The sequence below is a fragment of the Zosterops lateralis genome (genome assembly GCF_965231275.1).
Source record: "Zosterops lateralis genome assembly, chromosome: 7".
NCBI classification, from domain to species: domain Eukaryota; kingdom Metazoa; phylum Chordata; class Aves; order Passeriformes; family Zosteropidae; genus Zosterops; species Zosterops lateralis.
Window position 1 is genome coordinate 29215132 of NC_139767.1, and position 26010 is coordinate 29241141.

At 47.8% G+C, this 26010-nt stretch overlaps 1 protein-coding gene across 2 annotated transcripts in view; it reads right to left on the reverse strand.

Annotated features, from left to right (window-relative positions):
• The window catches only part of SLC12A8 (solute carrier family 12 member 8), a 51018-nt gene extending 26957 nt beyond the window's left edge, over positions 1 to 24061 (reverse strand). Inside the window, exons 1-5 of one of the 2 annotated variants that reach the window (XM_083865345.1) lie at positions 24015 to 24061; positions 20304 to 20520; positions 19372 to 19518; positions 16213 to 16404; positions 13552 to 13783 (exon numbers count right to left, since the gene is read on the reverse strand). In XM_083865345.1, coding sequence (XP_083721471.1) covers positions 13552 to 13783; positions 16213 to 16404; positions 19372 to 19518; positions 20304 to 20372 — 640 coding nt within the window. In that variant the 5' untranslated portion in view covers positions 20373 to 20520; positions 24015 to 24061. Of the gene's footprint in view, positions 1 to 13551; positions 13784 to 16212; positions 16405 to 19371; positions 19519 to 20303; positions 20551 to 24014 lie in introns of both variants that reach the window. The other variant, XM_083865346.1, reaches the window with a different exon arrangement.
• Between the last annotated feature and the right edge of the window lie 1949 nt (positions 24062 to 26010).

Sequence of the window (26010 nt, forward strand, 5' to 3'; positions counted from 1 at the left end):
ATCCAAATGTTAGCTGTCATTGCACCCTCATTTCTCACTCCATCACCCTCCTGTGAAGCAAACCTCACATCCCTTTTGATCAGGCTAGGATCTGCAGTCACCATAAATTTAGGGGCACATGAGCATGGGGCTGAGGACACCATGCTGGGAGCATCTCCTGCCTGCCCTCATGCCTGTGACCAGTGCAAGTCATCTGTGACCTTCCAGCTGTCATATTAATGCAACTAATTGTAGCTGACGGGGCAATTGGGCTGAAAATCATCCAAAACAAAACAGGAATCAGCAACTGAGACCGATTGGTTAAACCAACAGAGCCCTGGGTCAGTTGTTTGCAGAGTCAATTATCCACATCCCATTGAAAGTGCACTTCAAAAGGACGAGCTTCGGAAGGAGGAGGGAAGGAAATGCGATAGGGTCTATATTTGGCACTCTGATCTTCAAACAAGGCAAGATCATTTTTATGAATTTTTTTTTCTGTAAGGAGATATTTTTCTCCAGCTTACTGCTGAGTACAAGATCCAAACCAGATTCCTCCCTCCTTGCTCGTTACAAAATATTTGTCTGAAAAATTTTGCTCTCAATCAATTTATGCAACCCCACGGCCTCTAAATCCTGCCTTTAATGATCCTGCTCTCAGCTGGCTTGCAGAGGGCTGGAGCTGAAGTGCTATAAACAATCTTCCTTGTGTCATGCTAGAAGAAAAGAATCTGGTTCCTTCTCTGTGCCGTGTCAGCCTTATGGGAAATGCACAATAAACAGCAGTAACAATTTATTTTCATCATTAGATACTCCATAAGAAGAAAGCAAATAATGCATTTCTCTAGTGGTTGAGCTGATCTAAATAAACAATAGGGGAAAAAATTACTTAGAGCAACATCTGAATTATTCCTGTGATGCTTCACAAATCAACTCCTTCCAGTTGCTCTTACTAAAATGATGTAATAAACAGTAAAAACCACCTAGCAAGTTTGAAATGGAAGAGATTTCAGGATGAGCATCCTCTGTTCTCATGTGCAGGGGGACCACAGCAGACTGTACACCAGCCTGATGTAGCCAGAGGAGGAGGAAGAAGATGATCAAAACTCTGATGTCTTTTCAGCCATCACAGACTCCTGGGAGGAGGCACCAGTTTTCATCTGGCTGCCACTGCTGCATCCCTTCTCTCCCCCAGCAGGTCTGGGCTTTTCTTGTACTTTCTCCCACCTCTCACCATGTGGAAGAGCATGAAAGCAGGAGGTTTTTGGCACTCAGGACTCCTCTTGTGAGGGCAGCCCCTCTATGAAGCCCAGGGCTCCAGAATGGGAACTCAGAGAGGTTGGATCAGGGGCTCAAGGCGAAGATGTGGTTACACAGGGTCAGGCCATTATGCAACAGCACAGAGCACAGGGGCTCTGCCAAGTTCCAGGCAACCTGGAGCTCATTACAGATTAGTTAAGCCTTGGCCAAATTCAATAAGCCTGTTCACAAGCTTAAGGTTAAGTAAAGCCTGGCACTGAGGCAGAGGCTAAATAGTGCAAAAATGGAAAACCACCTTAAGAAACAGCTCCCTGATGACAGTTCCATATTGCACTCTGCTTGTGATTAGAGATTTTAATTACAAAGGTGAATGTTGAAGGCTTGAAATGGTGAGATTTTTTTTCTTTTCCAAAATAAGTGAGCCCACACATTCCCTCCTGGAAGGTACTTGCTGAGATTTGCCTTCAGAGGAACAGCTGGAAGTGTTTGTCTTGCAGCACATTTCCCAGGTCTGACCTCAGCATTTTCAGGATCCTGTGTGATGTGTAAGACATGGAGTGCCAAAGAATAATTGTATATCCTTGGCATAATTATCTCTGCTCTCTATCTTTTTCCCATTTCTTCTTCTACCACTAAACCCTTCTGGCATAAGTTCTGAAATCCAGTTGTTCTCCTTGGATGCCAGTCCAAGTGCACACCCAGAACAAGGTCCTGGTGAGGGTGCTGGAGATAGCCAGGCACACCACTGTGGAGAAAATAGGACTGATCCTCACAGCCTGGTCCCACAGCTGCCATCCTTGTCTGAACTCACACCTCTGCAGTAAGATAAAGTTTCACTCCTCACCTACCACATGCTTACATTTTCCTCCTCCAAACTCTAGCTGAGGGCAAGGTACAAGCCCAGAACTTCTGAGCTGTTGACTCCCCCAAAGGAAAGTCAAGCCCTGTCAGGCTGGTAACTCTCAGAAGTTCTGGTCTGTCAGATGACTGCTGGGTCTCCTAAACCAAACTAATTTCTATACAGGTTGGAGTGCTCTACAGAAGGGAAGGAGCGAAATTCTCCCCCCAAAAAGCCCCTGAAACAGAAATTCTTTTCCTGCCTGCAGAATAAGCATCACCCATCAGTCTGGTGATGACCAAAGTCCCCCAAACACACATACTACCCATAGCTTATCACATGAGAGCAGCATCTTCACTTGTCAAAGGAAAGTTAGGCATGCCTGGCTTAAATGAAGTAAAATTTTGATGCCAAGGCACCACCAGCAATAGGTTTTTCAGATAACACAGGATTTTCAGATAATAGGTTTTTCAGATAACACAGGATTAACCATTCACATAGGAACTGTGAATGTGCAGAGATGGGTGCAAAGCCATGAATATTGCCAAAACCTCGAGGACTTTATCTTTGTGTTCTCCCTTCACTCTATGCAAACACTGAAATTTAACTTCAGTCAACAAACAGCACAGAATCATTTGATGCAACAGCTCTGAAAGATTCTGTGCACCAACACAGCCACATTCTGGGTGGCTCTGGATTTCCTCAGTGAAGTGCTGGATGTGCCAGAAAATGCCATGGGCCCAGCTGACCACAACCACAGCCCTGCAGTGCCATACAGCACATCCAGCAATGGGCACTGCGAGTGGTGCACCTCTCCAGTGAATTGGCATAATCAAAGAGGCATGAAGAGGACACCACAGTCAGGAATAACACTTGAATCACCTTTTCCAACAGAATGAAAATTAAATCAATCAAAGCAGCACAGTCACAAGCCTCCACATCCCCCTATGCACACACCTGGCTTCCTGTGTTTGGGCTCATTTAACACCAACATTAACAACCACATTCTCAAGCTGTTCCAAGGCTGGGCTGTTTCTGTAGCCATGCCTTCACACCTACCCAGCACCAGCTCCCAAGGCCCTCAAAATATTTTTGCAAGGCAAGTCCAACACTACCACTGCTGATCCCAGGCACTGCTCTGCTGCTGCCAGCCTGGTACAGGTCAGGTGCAGGCAGAAATGTAGGAGAAAACCATGGAAAGGTTGGGAAGGAACGCAGGCAGAGAGAGGGCAGTAGTGCTGGAGGTGGAGAGAGGACAGCATGGTGGTTTTCTCATGCTACCAGTCCACTGCTCCACTTGCTGTGGGCTGATGCTCGACCTGCAGGATGCATGAACAGATTTTCACCAGAAAGTCCCAGTTCTCCATGAGAATGGTGAGGGAACTGATGAGTCATGGAAGCAGAGGGCGTTGAGCGGCAGAGCCGTGCTGACAAGAACAGAGAATAAACATGACCTTTGCTGAACTCGTAAAGGAACACAAGAATGTTTCAACATCTTCCAGGACATCTCCTGCTTCACCTTTGGATAGACAGGTTTTGGCTGGAAGGCTGGGAAGAAGCAGAAGGAAAAGAGAAAGGCTGCAGGGGAGCAGAGCTTGAGGAGATGGGACAAACCAATGAGAGTGATGCCCTTGCCTTGTGTCAGCTACCACTGGACTCACCTACCCAGGGGACCACATGCATCAAGCCCAGGCTGCCCTTTTCTGCAGTCCATGAGACTCAGCATGGAACAGTGCACATTTCCTGCAAGCCAGGAGCACAGCAGCTCCACGTTGGACTTGTGGGCAGCAGCACAGCTCCATAGCTGGAAATGGGGCATGTGCAGCCCAGCCCAGACAGAGAAGAGCAAACACAGGATCATTCCCTCTCCATATGTCACAAATGATGTCATGACTTTGCTTCATCTCAGTCCTCAGGGCCACATCCTGCCTGCTGGCAGCTCCCACAGTCTCAGTATTTCTGCTTTAAGAATCTTAAACCAGGCAAGAGAAAAAAATAGAGAGGAAATTTTGTGTTGAATCCGTGCAGGTCAATGATTATGCAGTGACAAAAACGAAGCTATTATGCAATTAACACATCAGCATGTGGCCACACTGACAGATCAGTCCACAAAGGCTGCAGAGCATCTGCCTGAGCTGCCAGGGCACTGAGAGATGCAGGATGTGGGAGCTCTCAGCTCCTGCTCTACCCCACCCCAACCCATGTTGCTGTTGGCAGCCCTTAGCAGAAAGGGCTGGGAAGAAGAGGAGGTAAGGATACAAAGAGACTCAATTCCCTCTGTAATTTCATCCCTAAATGCCAGCTAAACACATTTTCAAAAGGGCACACTATCAAAAGAGCTCAGAGTGACCACAGACTCCAAGCCACAGGGAGCAGAAGCAAAAGCAGCACCTCTGCCACTGCTGTGACCCCATAAGTCAGGACCAGCTGAAAATTGCCACAGCCAGCATCACCCCAAACCTCACAGCAAGTGACACCCTTAAAAGGGCCAAACCAAAGCTGAGCAGCAAGAGGCAGCTCAGGCTGGGGAGAGCAGCTCAGCTCATTGCTATTTTTCCACTCGTGAACAAAAACGCTCCCATTTTATCATCAGCACTGTTTCATGAATCAGGACAAACACCACACTTACGTTCCACATTCGTCAGAGCTGCAAGTAGCAAAAAATAGGCAGGTTTTAGTGGGAAAAAAGTTTGGCAAGAGGGTGGTGGGGAGGAAGGATTACAGCAAATTAACGAAAGCAGGGAAGGAGTTTCCTTGCCCAATATTCTCTCTGCACTCACAATAAAGCCAGCAAACCTAAAAAGAGAGAGCATGTACAGTCTGTAATTGAAGGAGCAAAAGCCACAGTTAAAACAATCTAAAAAGGCCAAGCCCTGAGAAAGGCAACTCGAATCCCTTATCTTTTGATGGAAAAGAATGTGCTCCCTGAGATTAATGACGTGTTTACCCAAAAGGAAATCGCCGCCCTTCTGAAGCAGCGAGTGTTTGTTCCTCCCGAGTCCCTGTTTTCTGCTCCAGAGCTGATCTCCCAAACCTTCTGTTTAAAGTCAACACACAATACGGCTTCCTGCTGCTGTGGGCTCCCCAGGATCCCACCGTTAACCCTCTCCCAAAAACCACCCTCCACCCCACCTGTATGTTCCCACCAACACCAGCAGAGACATTGAGATGTCACTTTAGAGCAGGAGCAGCACAGGGACAGGCGTCCCGCTGCCAGCGATGGATGAATCAGCCCCATACATAAACACCACTCCGTCGAGCAGACAATTTAGCAAAACGGGGAGACTGACAGCGCTGTCGAGGGAACACTCTGGGTGACCTCTTTCTGAAGCTGCTCAGGGTTTCGGCAGCGCGTCCTGCAGACCAGCCTGCTGCAGGATGCTCCTTGGGAAGAGGTTTGACATGGGGCAGTGCAATGGTCTGCTGTGTTAGAGGAGGCATGGAGGACATGGGATCCTTGCACTCAAAAGTGCCAGGGCCGACCTGTTTGAGGAAACCCGAAAAAAACCACCAACTTCTCGAGGTCATCATTCCTTTACATGTTTATCCTCTTTGGTAACTGCACCCCCACCTCCTCGTGGAGCATCCCAGCCATGAGAGCCATCAGAGCACGAGCACCTCCTCTCCCTAAAGCCAATGGGACCTGCAGTACTGGGTGCTAGCCAGCAGCTAAAAATAGCATAAAAGGCAGAATAAACAAAGGGAGATGCTTAAATCTGTCTCCGATGTTTGTCTTTAGCTAATGGAGCAACTTTTATTCGCAGGATGCTGCCACCCCTCTCAGATCAGGAGGCAGCCCACGCTCCCTCCAAGCTCCCTCCAGCCACACCACATCTCCTGCAGGACGGGACAGGGTGGGAGGAAATGCTAATTTCTGCCCAGCTCCCCATGCGCCTGCTTTATCTCTGCCTCAGCTTCTCGGGAAAGTGGAAAACCACTAACGTACACAGGAGCACACCCAGAGCCTGCACAGGCAGCTCCTCATCACAAAAGCACTGCTTAAAGAAAGGAAAAGTTTGGAATGTGCCCATGGAAGTAGCTAATAGAGCTGTTTGGCACTTACTCTGTCTCTACAGGTTGGTGGGGTTTAGTAATTTTTTCCAAACAAAAAGCCAAAATTTTAACATTTTCTGCAGTTAGAAACTCTGAAATTCTGGTTAAGAGAAAAAAAGTAAGATATTTTAACATAGGTGTTTCAACTTTTGAAATTATTTTTATGTTTTGCATTATTTAATGCTAAGCACTAGACTTTGCTGTAATATATAAATCTTCCCATTACTATTTGATTTTTTTTTATGTGGTATTTTCAGCCTGGCTCATTCAGCAGTATTCAAACCAGCCAGGGAAAATTATTTTATTCATTGCAAAGAGGACAAGAAGTACAGTGTCCCTTGCTCCATCCTTCTTCTAGGAAAACAGTTTTCATCAATGGGATATCATTATCAATTACAGAATGATATTTCTTGGAAGTGCCCAGCTGTGGGAGGCTCTGAAGAACTTCTCCAGTGAAAAGCCCAAGGCTCGAGAGATCAGAATTTGGGCTGAGTCAAGGCACAACAATTGGAGGAAAGTGAGTGGCAGTTCAGTGGTGATGACACATATCCTTTGGACTGGTTGGAGCGACCTCCCCTCCATCTCAGAGCCAGTCCATGTATTGTTTGGGACAAAGCCCAATCCATGCTGATCAAATCCCCATCTTTCAAAGGAAAGATGGTACAACTTAATCCACCAGATCCTTCCACAAGTCTTTTGCCATCCTCATGACTACAGCATCCCATACTCCCAGCTTCCCATAATAAATCATGGCTATATTATCCATATGACAGTGGTACTTCAAAAGAAAACTATTCCTTCTGTTGACTTTTTGATTTTGTGCCTAAAATAACAGTTTGTTTTTATTTTTGGAAGGTTTTCATTATCCTCTATACACAACACACACACAGCTAGAGCCTTAAGTCTGGCTTCAGAATGCAAATCATCCAAACTCTGATTTTGGAAAGGTTGAGCAAGATGTTGTCACCTAAAAGGATTTTTTTGTTTGCTTCTTTGAAACTATTAATTGAATTCTGTGTAAGTCATAGAATATATTTTCCCTACAAAAATCAATTTTTCAATGGATGAATTTTGAGTAAAAAAAAAGAAAACTAGAAAGAATCACTGAGCCACCATCCATGTTAGTGAAGGTACAACCAGGATAAAGACAAAAAGGCCAAAAATTGTTAATACAAGCCAGGAGAGAGGATGAACAGTAGATAAAGATCTATTTCCTACACAAAGTTTTCTCTTTAGCCTAGGAGAGGAATGCAAACTAGAAGTGAAGTGGCTGGAGGAAGAATCTAATATCTAGAAATTGTCTTAATAAATTAAAACCCTAAATAAGGAAAGCTGATTCAGGGCACAGCTGAACTGGCACTGGAATTAAACACTGGATGAATGAAAAAAAGAGGAGGTAAAATATCTCCATCGTTTGAAAACTATTATATGGTGGCACCAAAAAAGAGGGAAAAAAAATCAATGCAATTAAATAAAGCTGTCCCATCTAAACACAGCAATGGGAAGAGAAGGAGAGATTGTGGGATGATTTATATCTTCCTCAAACCAGTCAGTTTTATCAGTTCTCTAGCATTAAACAAGTTGCTGCTGAAGGAGAGCCTGCACAGGAGGTTTCATGGGAGGAATGGATGGGGAAAGCCCACATGAAGGCAAAGTCTAGCAGGGAATAAAGCCAGCCAAGGTATTTCAGGATTTATTTACAAGTTCTAGGAAGGTGAGCTTAGCATTGCTTCGCAGGGAACCAGAGAAGAAATTAAAGGTTAAATCAATGTATACAAACCTCCTGTGTACATCAGAACTTTATTACCTACTGAGCAAGTTTAAACCCGTAACAACTTCAGCAAACCCTCTCCTGGCTCCAGGAACAGACCTGGGCCAGCCAGTCCTTGACAGCACCATTCAGTGGCACATTTTAGGGTTTCAGGGGAGGCCAGGACCTTCCTCATCCTCAGCAGCCCATGGCAGAGGGCTGCTCACTCCCATGGCCACCCAGATGGAGCAGCCCAGAGAGGAGAGGAATGAAGAAGAGCACCAGAGGTCTTCCAAGCAAGGTGGTTTAATGCAAAAATGAAGGACATCAGATTGTGCCGATTCCTCTAGAGACCCAAAATAGTGGCTTTAGGCTGCAGGAAGAGTGGGCTAGCCTGGCACAGCTGGGACTAGAGCAGGGTTCCCCAAGGACGCAGCAAAGGATCCATCACTGGAAATTTTTAGGAGCAGATTGGATGCACAAGACATCCATCCCCAGTGCAGCCCAGTATGTGCAGGAGGGCGGGACCCGCAGACCCTGAGCCCTCCTCCCCTCTTTACCCACCTCCTGGGAGATGCCTCGGGGCGATAGGCTCAGGAATCCTGCCTGGTCGGGGCAGAGCAGGGACAGGGACGCCAGCCCCAGCCCCGGGGTGCAGCAGCTGTGCTGACACCTGAGCATCTGCCAGCAATCGAGACTGCTGCCCCTCAACGCAGTCCTACTGCTGGATGTCCTCCAGCCAGGAAACAACGTGAAAACCTACCTACAAACAGGGTGGCAGGGTTACATCTCAACCTAGCCGGTTTGGTTTTTAGTTCTAAATAAACTGCTTTAAATACCTGCTTCAGAGAACCTGGACAGAGTGGTGTAGCTTTCCTCTCACTATCTAAATAAGGCCTCTAACAATGTTATCACTTTCCAAAACACATCTGTCCCGCAGCTCCTAGCCCAGACAATTGGCAGGTAACCAGTTAATAAATGTCTTCGCCAGACTGTTGAATAGGCTGGCCCCGACTCAAGAGTGATGTCAGGGCCATTCAATGCACTATAATTGGAAAAACCTGGGAAAACCAATCCCATGTTTTTTAATAAATAAGGAGTGTATTAGCAGCCTCCTGCCTTTATTCACCACGGTGTGTACCTTGTTCAGTAGCAAAGTGGGATCTTATTTTTTTTTTTCTGCTGCCGCTTGCACAGTGATTTCTACTTGGGATTTGATGCCAGTTTCCAGATGTGTCTCAGGCCAGGAAGTCAGCAATCAGCCTGGATAAAGCCTCTGGGATTTGCTGCAGATCATCTCCTGACACACACATCCTTCCTGCACCCTCTCTTATGATATTGGGGCACACCCCTTGTGCCCAAAAATAAAACAACTCAGAGCCAAGCAGAAGCCCCTGATTAGGATGCTTTGATCACTTTCATATTCAATCTATGGGAATATTTTTAATTAATTCAGTCCATCAAAGCCCCAGAGGCAGTATTTGAGGGATCTTTACAACACTAGAGTGTCTATATACATAAATCACTTCAACAATTGCAGGTTCCCTGTCTGCTGGAGCAGCTCCAGGCAAAACTCATCTCCCACAGATCCTCACCAGTGGTACCCACAGGACAGCATTAGCTCCCCAGCTTGGCCATAGAACATTGAAGGGGGATGAATCCTCCAAAGCACTTGCCCTCAGAGGAATAAATGAAGATGATAAATGAGTTTCCTGGGCTCTGTGTGAGCAGCTTTGGGAAGCTGAAACCCAAGCGGGTGACATGAAGGATGTGGTTTGCATGGAAAATAATCCCAAGCAGAAGCGCTCTGACAGCAATATGCCTTTCAAACCTCCCTGCATCCCTGAGAAATGAACTACTCAGATTTCCCAGCCTGAGGAGAGGGGTTTAGCCCCACACAGCCAAGCTCCATGTTCACCCCAGCCACGTGGTACCATCTACTGCAGGACTAGGGAATCCCAGCCCAAGGGGACACAATTACAGCATTACTAACAAGATAATTTATTTCTCCCCCCTCCCCCCCCACCAGACATTTAAAAGGCTGCTGTTGGGCCCCTTTTGCTCAGGTTGTGATTCCTTTCATCTCTCCATCAAAGCACAACCAAATTAACACCAGCCCTCCTCCCCTATGAGCTCCCACAGCCTCTCTGCTTTCACAGGGCACCTGGGAGCCACTACCAAAACAGGAAAGCAGGCGCCTAATTGAAAGGGAGTATTTGGGAGTCACCCTACACAAAAATTAGCAGAGATATGCTAGGAAAATAAAATAGTGGGCATTAATGGACGGCTTATCTTCTTTTTTTCCGTGACTCTAATGTTCAGGACGTGAAAAGGGCAAAAATTTCACATACTGTTCTGAGGAGCTGGTCAGGGAAAGGAGCATCCTCCTCTGCTTTCACTGCTCCTCCCAAAATAACTCAGGCTGATTTTGAGGTATGGACCTCCATCATTAAAATACAGACATATACAAGACAAAACAATCCTGCATTGCTGCTACGAAAATTTGTAGCAGGTGCTGGGTCTTGGTGATGGGTTGAGGAGTTGAGAACTGACTGATTTCAATTCACGTATGTTATGTTTGCTAAAAACAGTAACCTGTACCTAGGGAGAAAGGGAATAGGGATCTCTCCTGTCTGAAGGAAGGAGCACGGGGGTCTGTTTCTGGAGGAGGGACTGAATTTTGAGGTGAGTGGTCAGAGACAGCTCAATGAGGCTGGTTTTCAGACGGAACAGGGAGCCCCTCTCCTCACTACCCACCCTTGGCAGAGATCCCAGCCTGGGACTGTGACCAAGCCCCAGGGGAAGTGCCAGCTGAAGCCAAGGGAGGATTTAGGATTTACTCCAAAAAATCAGCAAGTCCCACCCCACCCTGCAGGCAGCCTGTGGAAAGGAGCAAAAGCCCTGGGGGCCAGGCAGAGGGACAGGGTAGCTGGTAGCAAGCAGGCTGGCAGGCCCAGAGGGGTCAGCATCATCTGAACAAGTGAACCAGGGCACTCCCTGTCTGCTGGAGTCACTCAGCTCCTCCAGTCCCAGCTCCTGGCTGCAGGAGCCCAGCTGGCTCTTGGAGCAGGAGTGAGCCACAGCAAGGGAGAGAGGAAAGAAAAGGAGAAAGAGCAGCAGGAAGCCCTGCTGAGAAGCCCCCTTTTGTGTAAACATGCTCCGTCCTCAGACTAAAAATAAAGGCAAACCACAGGAAGGGAGTGAGTGCTTGGACAATATCCGATTTGGTGTGTGCCTGGGTGTGAGCTGCGGGAATGGGGAGAAGAGCAGGGGACTCCACCCAGTGCAACCACACAAAGGCAGCCAGTTAAGGCCTTCAAGATGGACAGGCATTCCTGGAGATTATTTAAATTCAAGTAACTGCTGCTTGGCAGATGTGCAGCCCTTTGGTATGTGCACAGCACTTGGAAATGTTAAGTGAGGGAAAAGGCTGCCGTGGTAGAAAAGGCAGGATGGCTGCACAAGGCCCATTTTACAGGGTCAGAGACTGAGACCCAAGGCTGTGAACTGAAACCCCATAAACCTGCCATAAAACAAGGACATGACCCAGACAAGCTGTCAGCTGCAACCCAGCTCACAGCTCCAGCCTCAGAAACCAGCTCCCCCTGCATGCTGCCTTTGCATCTCAGTTCCTGCTGCAGCCACTGAACCAAACTGAAAACAACTCCACGCTGCTGAGGGCATTCCTCAGTGGAATGCCCATCCCAAAGGGGTCTCAAATGCCTCCCTGGGTTCTGGGCTTTGATGCAGTGCACCCTGCCGTTGTCATCAGCTGTCTGTGGAGGTTGGAGCTGCACCACCACCTGCATGCCCCACCTGCAGGCTCCTTGCAGGAGGGATGCTTTGCCGGTGGGTGCAATCCCCAGAGCCAGGCATGCATCCATCCATGCCGCGCAGAAATCGGGCAACACAGCGTGAGGAGGCTCCTTGGAGCCCAGCGCTCACCCTTGGTGCTGACACACCACTCAGAGGCCTTCTGGGGAAATGCAGGACTTAAGAGGATCCCCCCGCCCAGGCACTCTGGCAGGGAAGCGTCTGTGCAGCAGGGAACCCCAGAGCTCTCCCCTGGCAGCTGTACGGCCGCAGGTCCCACCCCAGGGCAGCACTGCAATGGGGTACCGGCGTCTGGGGCTTGGATCTGGTTACCAGCAGCCCGATGTCCTTCCATGCACTGGAATCTCCCCTCTTTAGTCAGCCATGGCTAAACTGCAGCATCCGCAATGCTCTGCCACCTCATTTCCCTTCCTTTCTCTTTTTTCTGTCAGAAGAAAATGACAGGGTTCGGCAGTGGAGGAAATCAAAGACAACTATGTTGGCCTCCACTTGGGCATGTTTCCTGCTGATGTTTGTATTCCTTTAATTCTTGCCTCCTGGTCCTATGCTCACTTTCCTACAATCAGGTCTCACTTCGTGTATTCATTTTTCTCTACTGTTAGAAAGGTCTACTATGAGCACAACAAAAATACAACACAAAGATACAACTGCCCCCCAGCCCCGTTTCCTCTAGACAACAACTTCCTAGGAAGTGCAGCTGTTGGGAGCAGGTCACTTGCTTTCTCTGCAAAACACACCCCAGCAACACGACTGTCCTTGCTTCATTCTCATTCACAAGTATTGCTGAAACTTTCACAGGCTCTCATTTGAGGCTTTTCCAACATGCTAAATATAAAGTGTAAATGCCTTTCCATAAGGCTCTGTCTGACAGGAGAGCAGCTGCTTCTGTCCCCGTGCCACCATCCTCACACACCACAGCAGCAGCAGCAGAAAATAAAACAGCAGCATGAATGACACTTGTGCCATCGGTGCTACAAGTACCCACACGACACCTCCTGCCACCCAGCCCAGCAGCTGAATCACAGCTGTCAATGAAAACTGAGGGTCTTTCCTTAAACTCACTTTAGCAGGTCACTTGCAACCCCTCAAGGTGCTGCTGGACACAGAGGAAGCCAAGAAAAAGGTGACACCTTCTGTTTACTCAGCTAATTACACTTCATTATTGCTGGAGTGGCTGCAGTGTCCTGAGATGTGTTTCCCAGCAAACAGACAGAAGAAAGGGAGCAGGACTTGGTGTGAGCAAGGCTGCAGGTGGGAGCCCTGAACCTCCCCCTTCCCTGAGCTGGATCTGTCACTGCAGGCTGGGAAAAGTTAGTGGGAGAACTCCCACTCATGGGTCCTTGAGACCCCAGCAGTCACCTGCCCTCACCCAGCTCCCTCCTGGGCAGCAGACCCAGCTGGGTGGACAGCACAGCACAGCACAGCCAGGGTCTGAGTGACCTCCAGACAAGATCTCCATGGCTTAAATTCACAATCTTTCATTTTCATGGGCACAATGCTTAATGCTGAGTTAGGCAGCAGAAGGCTACAAAGAACATTGCAAACACAGATGCTCTCTGTTGTTAGAAAACCTCCAAGTGAAACATAACAGGAGCACAAAATGAGAGCTCAATCCCTGGGGTTAAACACTTAAATTAATAAGGAATCTTCAGCCATGCTCTGCAAACACTCTTGCAAAATTATGGGTTGTCTCTAAAAGATCAGTACCAAGGGACAAGGAGCACATCATATAAGCTCTGAACTCTACCACTGTCCAAGTGTCACTTCACAAACACAGCTAAGGAGAAAACCCAGGTAACTAATGCCTGATGACCCCAATGCAATGAACCCCCACTTTTACCTGGATCAAGATGTGTAAAGGACCCAATGACAAAATCCAGTGTTGAGACAGCCAGCAGGAAAAGCAGCAGGAGCTGGAGCCTGATGATCCACTTCACCCCAGCCAGATTAATTCCCAGCAGGCCGAGCAGGACAGCCAGGGAGATGCCACGCACTGCCCAGATGTTGCTGAGGCTCAGGACACCTGCAATGGACTCTGCAAAGCCTGTGATGTACATGGCACCTGCAACACACTGAAAGACACAGCTCTGTGAGTGCCCCGAGGGAGAAAAAGGGATCCCCATCTACAGCGCCCATGCTGGGCTGTGGGAGGTCTCTGTTCAGACAGACAGATGACAGACACAGACAGACAGACATTTGCTGTCACAACTTTTAATGTTACTCTGGCCTGCAGGGATTGAACTCTATTGCTGTAAGACAGCACTGCCAAGGCAGCAGAACTACTGCCTGGGCAAACAGGCAAGGCTGGCTGTCAGGGCCAGCAGCCCAAATGTTTCACTGTAGCATCTACCCTCTATTTACACTCCACGATAAACCACACTGGCTTGTCTGAGAGAAAAAAGGATGAGTCAACTTCTATGTTTCCTCCCTTCTTCTGTTTCTCTGGAGGAAAGGGTCCCAGTTCAACACCTGCCTAAAGAGCAGCAGTTTGTTTCCCCCTTCTCTGCCTCCTGGGGGTTATTTTTAACTCAGTGTTTAGTTTGGATGCAAACTCTGACTTTTCACCGGCTCCCCATCTCGCTGCTGGAGTAGAGCCTGCACTTTGGAGGAGAGCACATTGTGTGAGCCATGCCTCCCTGAGCTCCCAGGAAAGCTGCCTGTTTGCCTTGCAGCAGGACAGGACCCACACTCTGCCCTGGGTGGCCAAGAGCCTGCAGGACAGGACATCTGCAGCACAGGCTCAGGCCTCAAACACCACTGCAGGACAACAATCCAAAATACCAGGAAATTTCCCTCCAGAAATTCCCACTAACTGACAATTCAGCAATGCTTTCCAGTGCATGGCATCCCTGGAAAACAAGGTGAGAGCCGATAGCTGATATTTGATATGGCTGGTGTGACCTGGGTCCTGCAATCCCACCATCCCTGTCCACAGATGAGGGATGTGCAGCTCCCAAATGATTGGAAGGGAGAAAACCCCCACCCAAGACAGCAAGAGTAGAACCTTCATTCACTGCAGATACCCCACCTGGGACAGACCCAGCACTGCTTCACTGAGGATGCTCAGGACAACCTGGGTCATATCCGGGAGCTGCAGGATCTGTGTGGTTTTCGCAAGGTTGATGACATTCAGATGTTCAGATTCAGACACCTGCAACTGGGAGATCCTGGAGGACACACTTCCATCACAGGCAGACATCTCGATCAGGGGAACTACACTCTGAGAGTCCTTCTCTGCAGCATGTGGCCACTCATTCCCCATTTGCCCCAGTCAGAGCAGGGAATAGTGAGTACCCCATTTCTGGCAGCAGTTGCCTTATTACAGAAGTTACAGCACACTCCCTGAGCATCCTGTAGCAGAGGATCAGCCTGCAGCTGGTGCAGGGCACATTGGGCAGAAAGCACAGCTGAGAAAGGAAAGGCACCAGCAGCTTTTGGGAGCAGGCAAAGCGATTTTAAGTGGGTTGCCAGCTCCCAGCCCACAGCCCCTGTGCACACAGGATGCCAAGCCAGGGGCCAGGGCTGCTGCAGCCCAGCTTTTACGACCCTCAGGACAGGCTGCAACCTGATTGCTTTCCCAGATGGGGTCCTCTCGGAGAGCAAGAGTGGAAAATATGACAGGAAGGATTCTCATGTGTGGCCCCTTTCCATATCTTGGCTTGTAACTGGGTTCAGTTCATATTTTATGGACACTTGCTTTTAATCTGGAGTGAAAGGAGAAGAGGGGATTATTTTTGGTTTGGGGGCTGTTAAGGGGTTTTGGAGATTGCTATAAGCCAGTCAGTTAAAAACAAGCCTCTATAAAAATGCTTCTCTGCTCACCACATTTTATACTGTTCATCATATCTTTATGGGGGGAGAGGGTTAAGTTACTGCAGGTTTAAGTGATTATTTTCCATTCTTTTTGTATACTACTTGTGTATTTTTGTGCTTCACCACCACAACAGCTCCTTGGGATCTTTCAGAAAATCCAGAACTGTGACTTTTGGCTCACAAGAACTCTGTGGCCCTTACCCTTGCCCAGCTCTCCTCCCACAGCAGCTCCACTTCTGCTGCTCCCACAGAGAAGCAGCCAAGCCTTGCCTGATCCCTAAGGGCACGTGGAGCACGCCAAGGCCAACCTGTCCATCCACAGCCATTCCACTGAGCTTTGCTTGACCACCCTGCCCTCTCCTGCTTCATTTAATTTTAATCTCCCGCCAGCAAGGGCATGTCCTGGCAATGGGGGTAATTTGGGATGGGAGAATATGACCTGCATGGCTTGTCCAGACACTCAGCTCCTCCACCAGGGTGACCATGCCAGGCAGCACATTGCCATGCACAGGCTTGCTCCTGGGGAGCAGCCTGGGGCTGAGTGCTCTCTGCTCTCCCATCTTGCCCAGCACAGTGCAGCACTACCCAGATTTTACTTGAAACATTACTTTCTGCAGCAGGACAGCACAAGATTAATATCTGTATTGCAAAGTTTCCAAGTTTTCTTTGGATAACGTTTTAAAGTTACCTGGCCAAAAATGTAAAGGAGGCCAATGGTGCCCCCTACTTGACCTCCAAGGACAGTAGAAATCATGGAGTAGACTCCTCCACTTCCAATGATGCACTTCTCACACACCCCAATTCCAGACAAGACTGTCACCAGGGCAACCAGAATGACAAAGGACACCAGAAACATGCCCATTAAAATGCCAGTGTTTCCCTGGAATGAAAAAAAAAAAAAAAAAAAAAAAATCAAAAAAAGATTAATTCTCACCAATCTGCTGGGACAGAATAAGAACCTACCCACTTCTAGTCACTAGTGATCTATGTATCTGGAGTCATTACAGATTAAAAGAAACACACATTGTCTAATTAATGTAACTGATTGCTAAATTTACAGCCTTTATTAGCACCCCTTTGATGAGAACCTGTCTTGTCCTTGAGCCTGGGGCTGAGCAGACCTTTGCATGAGCAGGTTCTGCTCTGTCAATGGGCTCTTCCATGAATCACTGATATTGTCCTCTGGTTTAAAAGGAATGAGGTCAAACAATGATTCAGCCACCATAGGATCACTCCCTGCCTGCATGGTTTAGAATGACACGCTAAAAAAAACAAAAAAAAAACAAAAAAAAAACAAAAAAAAAAAAAAAAACAAAAAAAAAAAAAAAAACAAAAAAAAAAAAAAAAAAAAACACAAAAACCACTTTCATAACAAAAAGTAGTTTCAAAATTGAACCCCTGAGATTTGCAACATCTGATTTATTAACAGCATCAAGCTTGCATTTTAATTTTTCAGAACATTTACCTTTGAAAGCTCTGATCCTCCCAAACAATGAGATCCCAGAGAACAAAACCCCAAAGGCAAAGCAGCGTGGAAGATAAATAACACTCCAATAACACTCCCATAAAGCAGCATGTGCTGGCCCTGATCCGCAGGGTGTATGAGGAGCGGCAGGTGGCTCTCGCCCTCCCTGGACTTGGGGGACTTTTCTGAACAGGATTCAGCCCCACGGAGAAAAAAACACAACCCTTCCTGCTTGGGGCAGAGGGAGGGCCCCAGGAGGAGCTGCTGCACCCGCCACGGTCTCACTGCAGGGCAAAAGAGGAAAGGGCTCTGAACAAACACAGCTGCAGGTCCCCGTTGGCTGCTTTAAGGAGCAGCAGCACCTCTCCTTTGGGGTTCAGTTTGCCATTCAGGGTCGGATTTTCAGAAAGAAAAGGTGCTTAGTACCTCCAAAAGAATTTAAGAACTCTTCTGAGCTCAGGACCTTCCCACTCTCTCACACATGGCTGTAATTTATTTTCCAGGGTCAAGAGCTCTCCCCTGTGCTCCAGCCCACCTTCCCCTGCTGACAAATCGCTCAGACCAGTGCAATCAGAAGTCTCCTCCAGTGCCCAGTGCTTTGTTAACATCTGGCTTCCCTTTCTTTTACTCATATTCCAGGCCATGTCTACATCCCCTTTTTCCATCCTTGCTCCAGCAATGCTCATCTCTGAGGCCATGCTAGCCGTGATGGGATTTTTATCACCAGCACTAAAAGGCTGCTTCCCTGCTCTGGGGTTGGTTGAAATCCCAGATTTTTATTTTTTTTCCCCTTTCTCTTTCTTTGTGAAAAAAACCAGAAACATATCCAGGATGTTGCTATCATCATAAAATCCTATTTTGGTTCAGCATCCTGCTGCCTTTGACAGGGGTGTTATCTGGTCAGTGGGGAACAGAGCCAAGGTTTGCTATAAACACAGCTGTGGTTGGGTCAGCACCACAGCCCACCCCAACCCCATACTTCTGTTTTAAAAGGACAATTGTTCTTTTTCTTCAGCTGATTACCCCAGGTTAAATGGCTGATAAACATTATATGCTTCAGTTAAGGGAAAAAAAAAAAAAAAAAAAAAAAAAAAAAAAAAAAAAAAAAAGCAAACATATGCAAACATTCATTTAGCCTTGGGCTTTTCCAGAAAGGTGGTATCAGACTATGGCAACAGTTAATGGGCAATCCAATAGTTCCTATAGAAGAAAGGGTTAACACTAAGACTGAGGAGGAATGCTGGACTCACAGCAACAATAGGAAGCAGAGAAAGTGGGAAGAAAAAGCCCCCATTAAACACTAATGCTTATTTATGCATGCATGCTGGAAGGGGTTAGTGCAGCAGCAATCCCTGTTGAACATTTCAGCAAGATTAGGTCCCCTGGAACTGCAAAGCTTCACCAGCCCCAGCTCCAGCTCTGAAAATTCATAGCAAGAGCCTGACTCTGGGAATAGCTCGACATATGACTGTCCTCTGCCAGGGGAGCTCTCTGCCAACCCTGACTTCTCCTCCCTTCCCTTTCATGCTAGCTTCCAGCTGGTTCAGTTTTCCTTTTACTTACTGGCTTTATTTATATTTGTGTTTGCTCCAGAAGTAACTTGCTTTCAAAGGAGATGTGGAGGAAATAAAATCAGAAGGAAAAGGAAGCTAAAAAAATCATCCCAACTTCTCCACCATGACAACTGCAGCTCCCCTCAACACCTCCAGCAAAGCAATTTTCAGTACAGAGTGCAAGTGTCTTCCTGCTCCTTTTGGAAGGCATCCACCATGCCTGTGACAAGAACTCTGCCTGAAGCTCAAATCCCATCCATCTCTGGGGAAGCTTTGCTTCTTCTGAGGGGAAATTTTGAGGCATAACACAATGTTTTGCCTCAGGAGGGGACAGTATTCCAGGTTCTGGCCCTCAGTGAGATACAATTAAGGACCCAGCAGTGGAAGATGTTTTGATAGCAATGACAATTTCACCTGACTGAAGATTCCCCATTCAAAAAATCAGGGTCTCCAACACTGACATGTTTGGAAGAGACCTCCTTCAGTGGTGTTGGGAAGATGGATGAGTGGCTGCAACTACTTTACCTGAAAAGTGCTAATTTCTCCTCAACAATACAACACGAAGGTGTCCCTGTTCATTGTCAAGGTTTGTTGCTGTGCTTTCCTCTCTCTTTTTGAAAGCTAAGAAAGGAAACCACTCACAAAGACCACTTCAGTTGCACATTTTAGTCGAACTTTTCGAAAAGCTACCAAACACCAGAGGGCATGAGCAACATCTATAATGAAGAGCATAAAATCCAAAACACTGGGGTGGTGATGGAGATACAAGGTAAGGAGGGGCAGAGGAAAATTTCTATTCAAACATTCAACTAAATCAGCACTCACTCACCACAAGCCATCCTGTCCTCAGGAAAAGAACCACTCCAAAAATGTTGATCATGCAGGAGGTGAAGACCCCATCCCACGTTCCAAAAAGCACTGGCTCCCATACAAACAACTGGATCTTCCACCAGGGTTTGGTCTGTGTTTGAGATACCTGGAGAAAAGCAAAGCCTGGGGTTTACCTCTGATGTTTTATGGGCAGACTGCACAAGTGGTGCCACAGCCAGCCAGCAACAGGAGGATGGGCACCAACAGCTGCTAAGACACTCCTTTGCCTAAGGTGAAGGTCCCCAAGATGCAGGGTTGTTGGGCAGTTGGGATGCCTGGGCCATGAAAGAGAGGGCTCCCTGAAATACCCTGTTTATACTCTTGTAGGACAAGCAGCAAACAAACCCTACTGAGCCTCAGTGAATTTACCCCAATTTATGAACCAAAAACACCATCCAGGATCCTTCACAGAGCCTGCAGCTACACACTGTGCTTCTCCTCCTGTCGCTACCAAACACTCCATCAAAAGCAAGCAGGGTCCTCAGTGTATGGGATAAGTCCTTTAGAGGATATGACAAACCAGGCTGGACCAGCTTGGACCAACAGAGTAAGTAAAGATGGTCTTCCCATCACAGTCATATCTGATTAGGACCCTTTGCTTCTCGAGGAGACATGGGACTCTGGGACTTGGTGCACAGTGATTTTCCAGAGTTGCTGGAACTCAGATCTGAAATTCCAGGGAAACTGCAGTTTTCCTATGGCAACCGCTTCCTCCTTCCCTCTGTAAATCAAGTCTCCTCTTTCCCTTTCTAAGTCAAACACCTCAGATTTACATAGCAAAACGAAGGGCAGTTTTGTTACTTCATTCCTATTCCCTTGCCACAGAGATGACCAGGAGTGCAGAGGCCACGGAGATAGAAATTTGGGAAAGGAAATGGCTCTCTGACATACCTGCTGTGCTTCCTCGTGGAAGAGCTCTTGGATGTATCCGTCACTTCGGGCACCATTCCGGCTGAGCATCGTCTCCTCCGTGTCACCCCTGCCTGCCCAAGGCACAGCTCTAACACAGCCCCAGGCAAAGCTGCTCTGGGTGGGAGGTCAGCTCTGTCAAATTCCTGCAGTGCTGGCTCCTCCGTTGTAGAAGATTCATGGTTTTATTCCAGCTTTGCTGTGAAAGCAAGAAAGATGAAAGACACAACTGCTGCTTTCTTAGTCTGCCAAAGCACAAGGCCATTGTCCACACAGTCAATAGCAGTTTGTACCAGATGCTGAACCAGAGTGACACCACAGCAAGCAGAGAGCAATGCTCCCCCAGCACCCTACCAAGCCCTGCTCCCAGCACAGGATCTACCATCAGCTACACATTTAACAGCCCTTGGTAGCCTTTTCCAAATCTAACCCCAGCATCCTGTAGCACTGGCTCCACAGCTCCACAGCGTTGCCTGCAAAATGCATTTCCTCTTGTTGGTTTTGAATCTGGTGCCTGGTAATGTCATTGCATGCTCCTGTGCCCCAGTGACATAGGACACATGGATTATTCACTTCCCAGCACCACTCATCACTTTCACAGCCTTGCTCACATCTCCTTTATCTGTACCTTTTGCAGACCAAAGTCCTGCCTGTATTCTGTTACCCACAGTCTCCACACCAGGTGTCCAGAGAGACCTTTTGGCTATTCCTCAGTACAGTACACCATGCCTAGGTAAGACAAAGAGGGCTGCAGCCAGAGGGGAGCAAGACTTGCTCCATAAATGTGGAGAGGGCAGTTTGTCTGGATCATTGGCTCTCCTGGGGCTGGTAATTTGCTGGCCAGCTGAGCCCACATGCTTACAAGAACCAACCGTGATCACACAAGGCTTGTACCAACCTTACCTGAGACCAGAGCCCAAATTAATCACAGCCACAGGGCAGGAATCCAACAGAAATGTGCTCTGCCTATTGCACAGGGACAGAGACATACAGAATCTACTTTGTGTCACTCAGGATTTCTGCACCAGAAATGCCTTTCACCATCCTGCCCTTATTACTCTGAAATACCCAGTATTAAATAACCAAAGCAGATGCTGCTCCACCACAGTGTTTCAGTTGCAGAAGGTCTCCTGCAGCTGGGGTACAATGGCCAGCACAGGAGGTTTTTCTTAGCCCTGCCCACATGGCCAGTTAAGCAGCACCAAAGCCATAAGAGGTCACTGATGCCCTGCTGCCTCCACATTTCTTGAAGCAAATAACCCTTTCACAATATCACAAATACAGGGAGACTGGGGCTTCAAGCAGGGCAAAAGCAGCAGGAGCAGATGAACTCTAAAGAAACAAAGTTCATTTTTTTTTTTTTCAAATAGCCACAGTAATAAAAAATGGAAGAAAACACCCAATGTGAAACAAGATTACAATTGAATAGCCATATTCTCCTAAGAAGCAGCAGTGCAGTCCTTCCTCAACAGAGTTTACTCAGTAAAGCATTCACTGAGGTCATCCAAACTCCAGTCTGCCACAGGAGTCCAATCTGGATGTGTAGGAAGAAGGAGGCTGCAGCCCTGCAGCCCCCTGCTCTCCTAAACCTCTCCACAAGGGAGTCAGGAGATGACTCTAACCCCTCACAGTAGCTCAGTGACTTGCTCAGTGTATTTGGTGTGTTACATTACATGGATAGGTGTGACACACCCATATTACCCATCTGAAACTTGCAAAATGCAGAAAGAAGGGCTGCACACATGGATTTTAGACCCAAAGCACACCTAGCAAGAACTGTTACCTGCCTAGACATTTAAATCCCCTTATCTCACAATTTCCTTCCTCTTTCCCTGCTTAGAACCCTTCTCCTGCCCTGTGTTCCAGAGCCCTTTCTGCTCAGCTGCTGCTCACCTTGGTGTAAGATCCTCCTCCTCCACCATGCCAGGAAACTACCTCTGCAGTGCTGCTCCTCTGTGGCATTTCCAACTGCCTAAAAATCTTATTACCCAGTTCTGCAATTATTTACATCCCACCACAACTCATGGATCCGTTGGCCCCTACGAGGCAGCCAAAGCAAACACAGGAGGGGGTGTAAAGCACAGAAGTGGGAGCTGAACAAACACACACAGCCACATCCCAATCCATGAACATGCAAGTATTTCTGCAGTTTGGGGTCTGTGAGTGGAAAGTCCTTGGGGCAGGTCCCTCCTCTTGCCCCATGCAGCACTCTATCAGCACAGGAATATTTTTGGGTGCTATTTTGTATCCAGGTTACCAGCCCTGCCAAAGCTTTTCCTGCTATACACACCAGCGGGATAAATAAACTAAACAGACACAATTCTCCTCGAATATAAGTGAACCTCTAACTTGAAAGTAAATTGCTGTTATTATCCCTGAAGTTTCTGCCAAATACACTAACCAGTCCATAAATTAAAGAAGAACGTCTGGTTTAATCTTTCCATACCATTTAGCACTCAAGAGAGCAGAAGAGCATTAGCAAACCTTGCAGAAACGTTACAAAGGCTCATCTCCTTTTCCTGCAACACTTCTATATTTAATCACAAAACCAGATTCCTATAGATTACATTTCTGTGCCCTGCATATCCTTTCAAAGCACTCTTTTATTAATCATCACATTGAAGGCTGCTCGTGAGCTAAGTGTGGCTGCTCTGAGCTACTCAACAGCTGCTGATTTTGAGGAGGAAAGGTTGACGCCTTCCCCAGCCCGGCTGCGTGTGGTCCCACGACCTCTAAAGCCTCTGTCCTCGCCAGGGGAGGTGCCCCCAAAGCCTCTCCTCCCAAGGGACACGGCAGCCAACAGCCTTTTAAAGTTTTAATAAGTCCCTTCAACTCCTCTCCGGGTCAAGTTCTTAAAAACACCTAATTCAGGAGTCTTTTAGGGAAGAGGAATGAGAGGGGAATGAAGCTGCAGCGAAGGTGACGCCGCACGGAGCAGCGTTTGGCTGTTCCAGTTACTCATTTACTGCCCAGCCCGGGCAGTTACCGAGCTCGATTTGTTTTCGCGTATCTCCGCAGAGCAGCGAAGGCTGCGGAACACCAGACGTGGGAAACGAGTCCGGACTCTCCCCAGCAACTTCAAGTTTTCCAGAGTGGCCGGAGAGCTTTGGTTTGGCAGAGGCCACGGCGTTGCCAACACCTGGTGCCCCGGGCTGCCCATCCCTGACCCCTGCAGCGCTCCGGCTTACCCCTTCCCTCTCCCCTCGGTTTGTTTTTTTCCTTTTTAAATTCTTTCTGTCTCAATTTTTCCCTTTTTTTTTTTCTTTCCTTTTTTTTTTTTTCCTTCCTTTGTGTTTCCCTGCTTTTTCTTCCTTTTTCTCTTTTATTTCCGTTTTTCTGGTTTTCTTTTACCTTTTTTTTAAACTTCCTCCCCACGCCCTTTTTTATTAGCCTTTCTTTTTTCTTCTACCTTTTTTGGGGAGGTATTCCTCTATTCCACTCTATTCCACCTTTTTTTTTTTTTTTTTTTTTTTTTTTTTTTTTTTTTTTCCAGTCCCCCACCATGGTTTTTCATTTTTTAACTTTCCTCTCTCCCGTTTCCCTCCCTCCCTCCGCCTCCTCCGCCCCGGCCGCGCCGTTGGAGCATCGGGCAAAGCCGAGCGGAGCGCGGCGCCACCTGCGCTGTCCCCGGGCGGCCCCGGCCGCTCCCCCAGCCCGGCCCGGGGGTGTCCCCGCGGTGCCGACCCCACTCACCTGGCGGCTCCCGGGCCCTCCCTCCCTCCTTCCCGCCGCCTCCCGCGGCGCCGCCTCCCGCCGGGGCGGCCCCGGGCTCTGCCACGTCTGCCCGGGCACCGCGCCCGCCCCGCGGCGGCGGCAGCATCTGCCCTGCCCTGCCCGGGCCGGTCCCACCGCGCCTGGACACGCCGCTGCCCGGAGCGCCCGGAGCCCCGGGACCCGCAGCGCCCAGCCCGGGAAACAGGAATCATTAGGGGCTGGGAGCAGATTGACACTCAATCTTGCAATTCTCAGCAGTCTGACAAAATAAGTGAATAAATAAGCAAATTCACAGCGTTAAAACGCTGGCCAGGGGGAAAGGGGGCTCTGGTTCTGCACAGGAGTGGCTGCAGAGATGTTCCAATAGGAGAGCTCGATGCAGTCGAACTTCTCATCCCTGGGCTGTCAAGAAATCCTGTGACCCTCCACAGGCAAAGCCCCACCTGAACTAAAAGGCACTAATTTTGGATAGTCTCAATATAAAGAGGATCAAGTCTAGAACCAGCCACCCTTCCTTAGAGCTCGTGTAGCACACTTCAATTTAATTTATTTCCAAAATGAGTTAGAGTTATTTTAATTTTCAAAAAGGTTTAATACAAGACATCCATGTAATCCAGTGAACCTGTTTTGATTTTCCTGCAGAGCCAAAGTGTGAACAACCCTTTACTCTTGAATAAAAACACCAAATTTCTGCAAGTGGCAGAAAAGGAAAGCACGAGTTCTTCTTCTTCTTTGGGAAGACAGGTGACTTCCCAAAGGAGGATGAAGCCTGAGGAAATCACAGAATGTCTGGGGTTCAAAGGGACCTAAAAGATTACCTGATACAAACCACCCTGCTTTGGGCAGACACCTTTCACTAGGTTGCTCAAAGCCCTGTCCAACCTTGAACACTTCCAGGGATGGAGCATCCACACAGATTCTCCAGGCAACCTGTTCCAGTGCCTCACCACCCTCACAGTAAAGAATTTCTTCCCAGTATCTAATCTAAACCTGCTCTCTTTCTGTTTGAAGCCATCCCCCTTTGTCCTGTCACTACATGTGCTCTTGTAGTTTTTCTTTTAAGCTCCCTCAAGGTGCTGGCAGGCTGCAATTAGGTCACCCCTAAGCATCTTTTCCAAGCTGAACAATCCCAATTCTATGGATAGCTCCCCAGGATATCCCATTCCTGGAATATTTCAGAAACTCTCCCCCACTCCCTTCTCTTACACTCTACAATCACCGGGAAACAGGTTCAGCCAGATTCTCCCATCATGAGGGCCGGTGAAAAATCTGAAATAAGTATCTTGAATTTGTTGCAGCACTGATGAAGAGGCACTAACTGCCTGAGGACCAGGCCCTGTAGCCTGCAGGCACTTCTGTGCCCCCCTCACACAGATGTGCACACCTGGCAAGTGCTAAAGGAGTTTCTTGGACCAGCTGCTACTGCCTCTTGCCACTGCTTAACATTCCTTTGGGAAATTCTGCCTCTGCACTGGAAAGAGCCACAGGAGAAAACCAGTAAGAGGTGTTTTTTTCAAGGACCATAACTGACACATTAAAATCACCAAGCACTGCTAAGAAGCACTTTCAAGAATGTTCAGTGTTGATCTCTTGTCTGTTCCTATTTCAGTCATGGCAATTTTCAACATTTTCCTGCTTGTGAAGAGAATCCTTCCAAGAGCAGGAGCCCTCCTTCAGCAGGGTTGTGTGCATTTTGGAACCAGTGTCTTTATGTAAGTCTTACTCCACACCACTTTTGGGCCTTCCAAGAAAACTATCACAATTTGAGAAAGTTTTCTAAAAGCCCTAATTAAAATTCTCTCTCATTATGCTGAGTACTTTAGCTCTACAGGAAATAAAAGGGGAGAAAAATGAAACTAAGAGATTAAATTGTTTTTCTCAAAGTCCAAATCTTGAGTGCTTTCAAGGCTACCAAAAGACACTGCAAATTCCACAGACTACCTGGAATCCTCTCCCTCAAGTTACATAGGTCCTG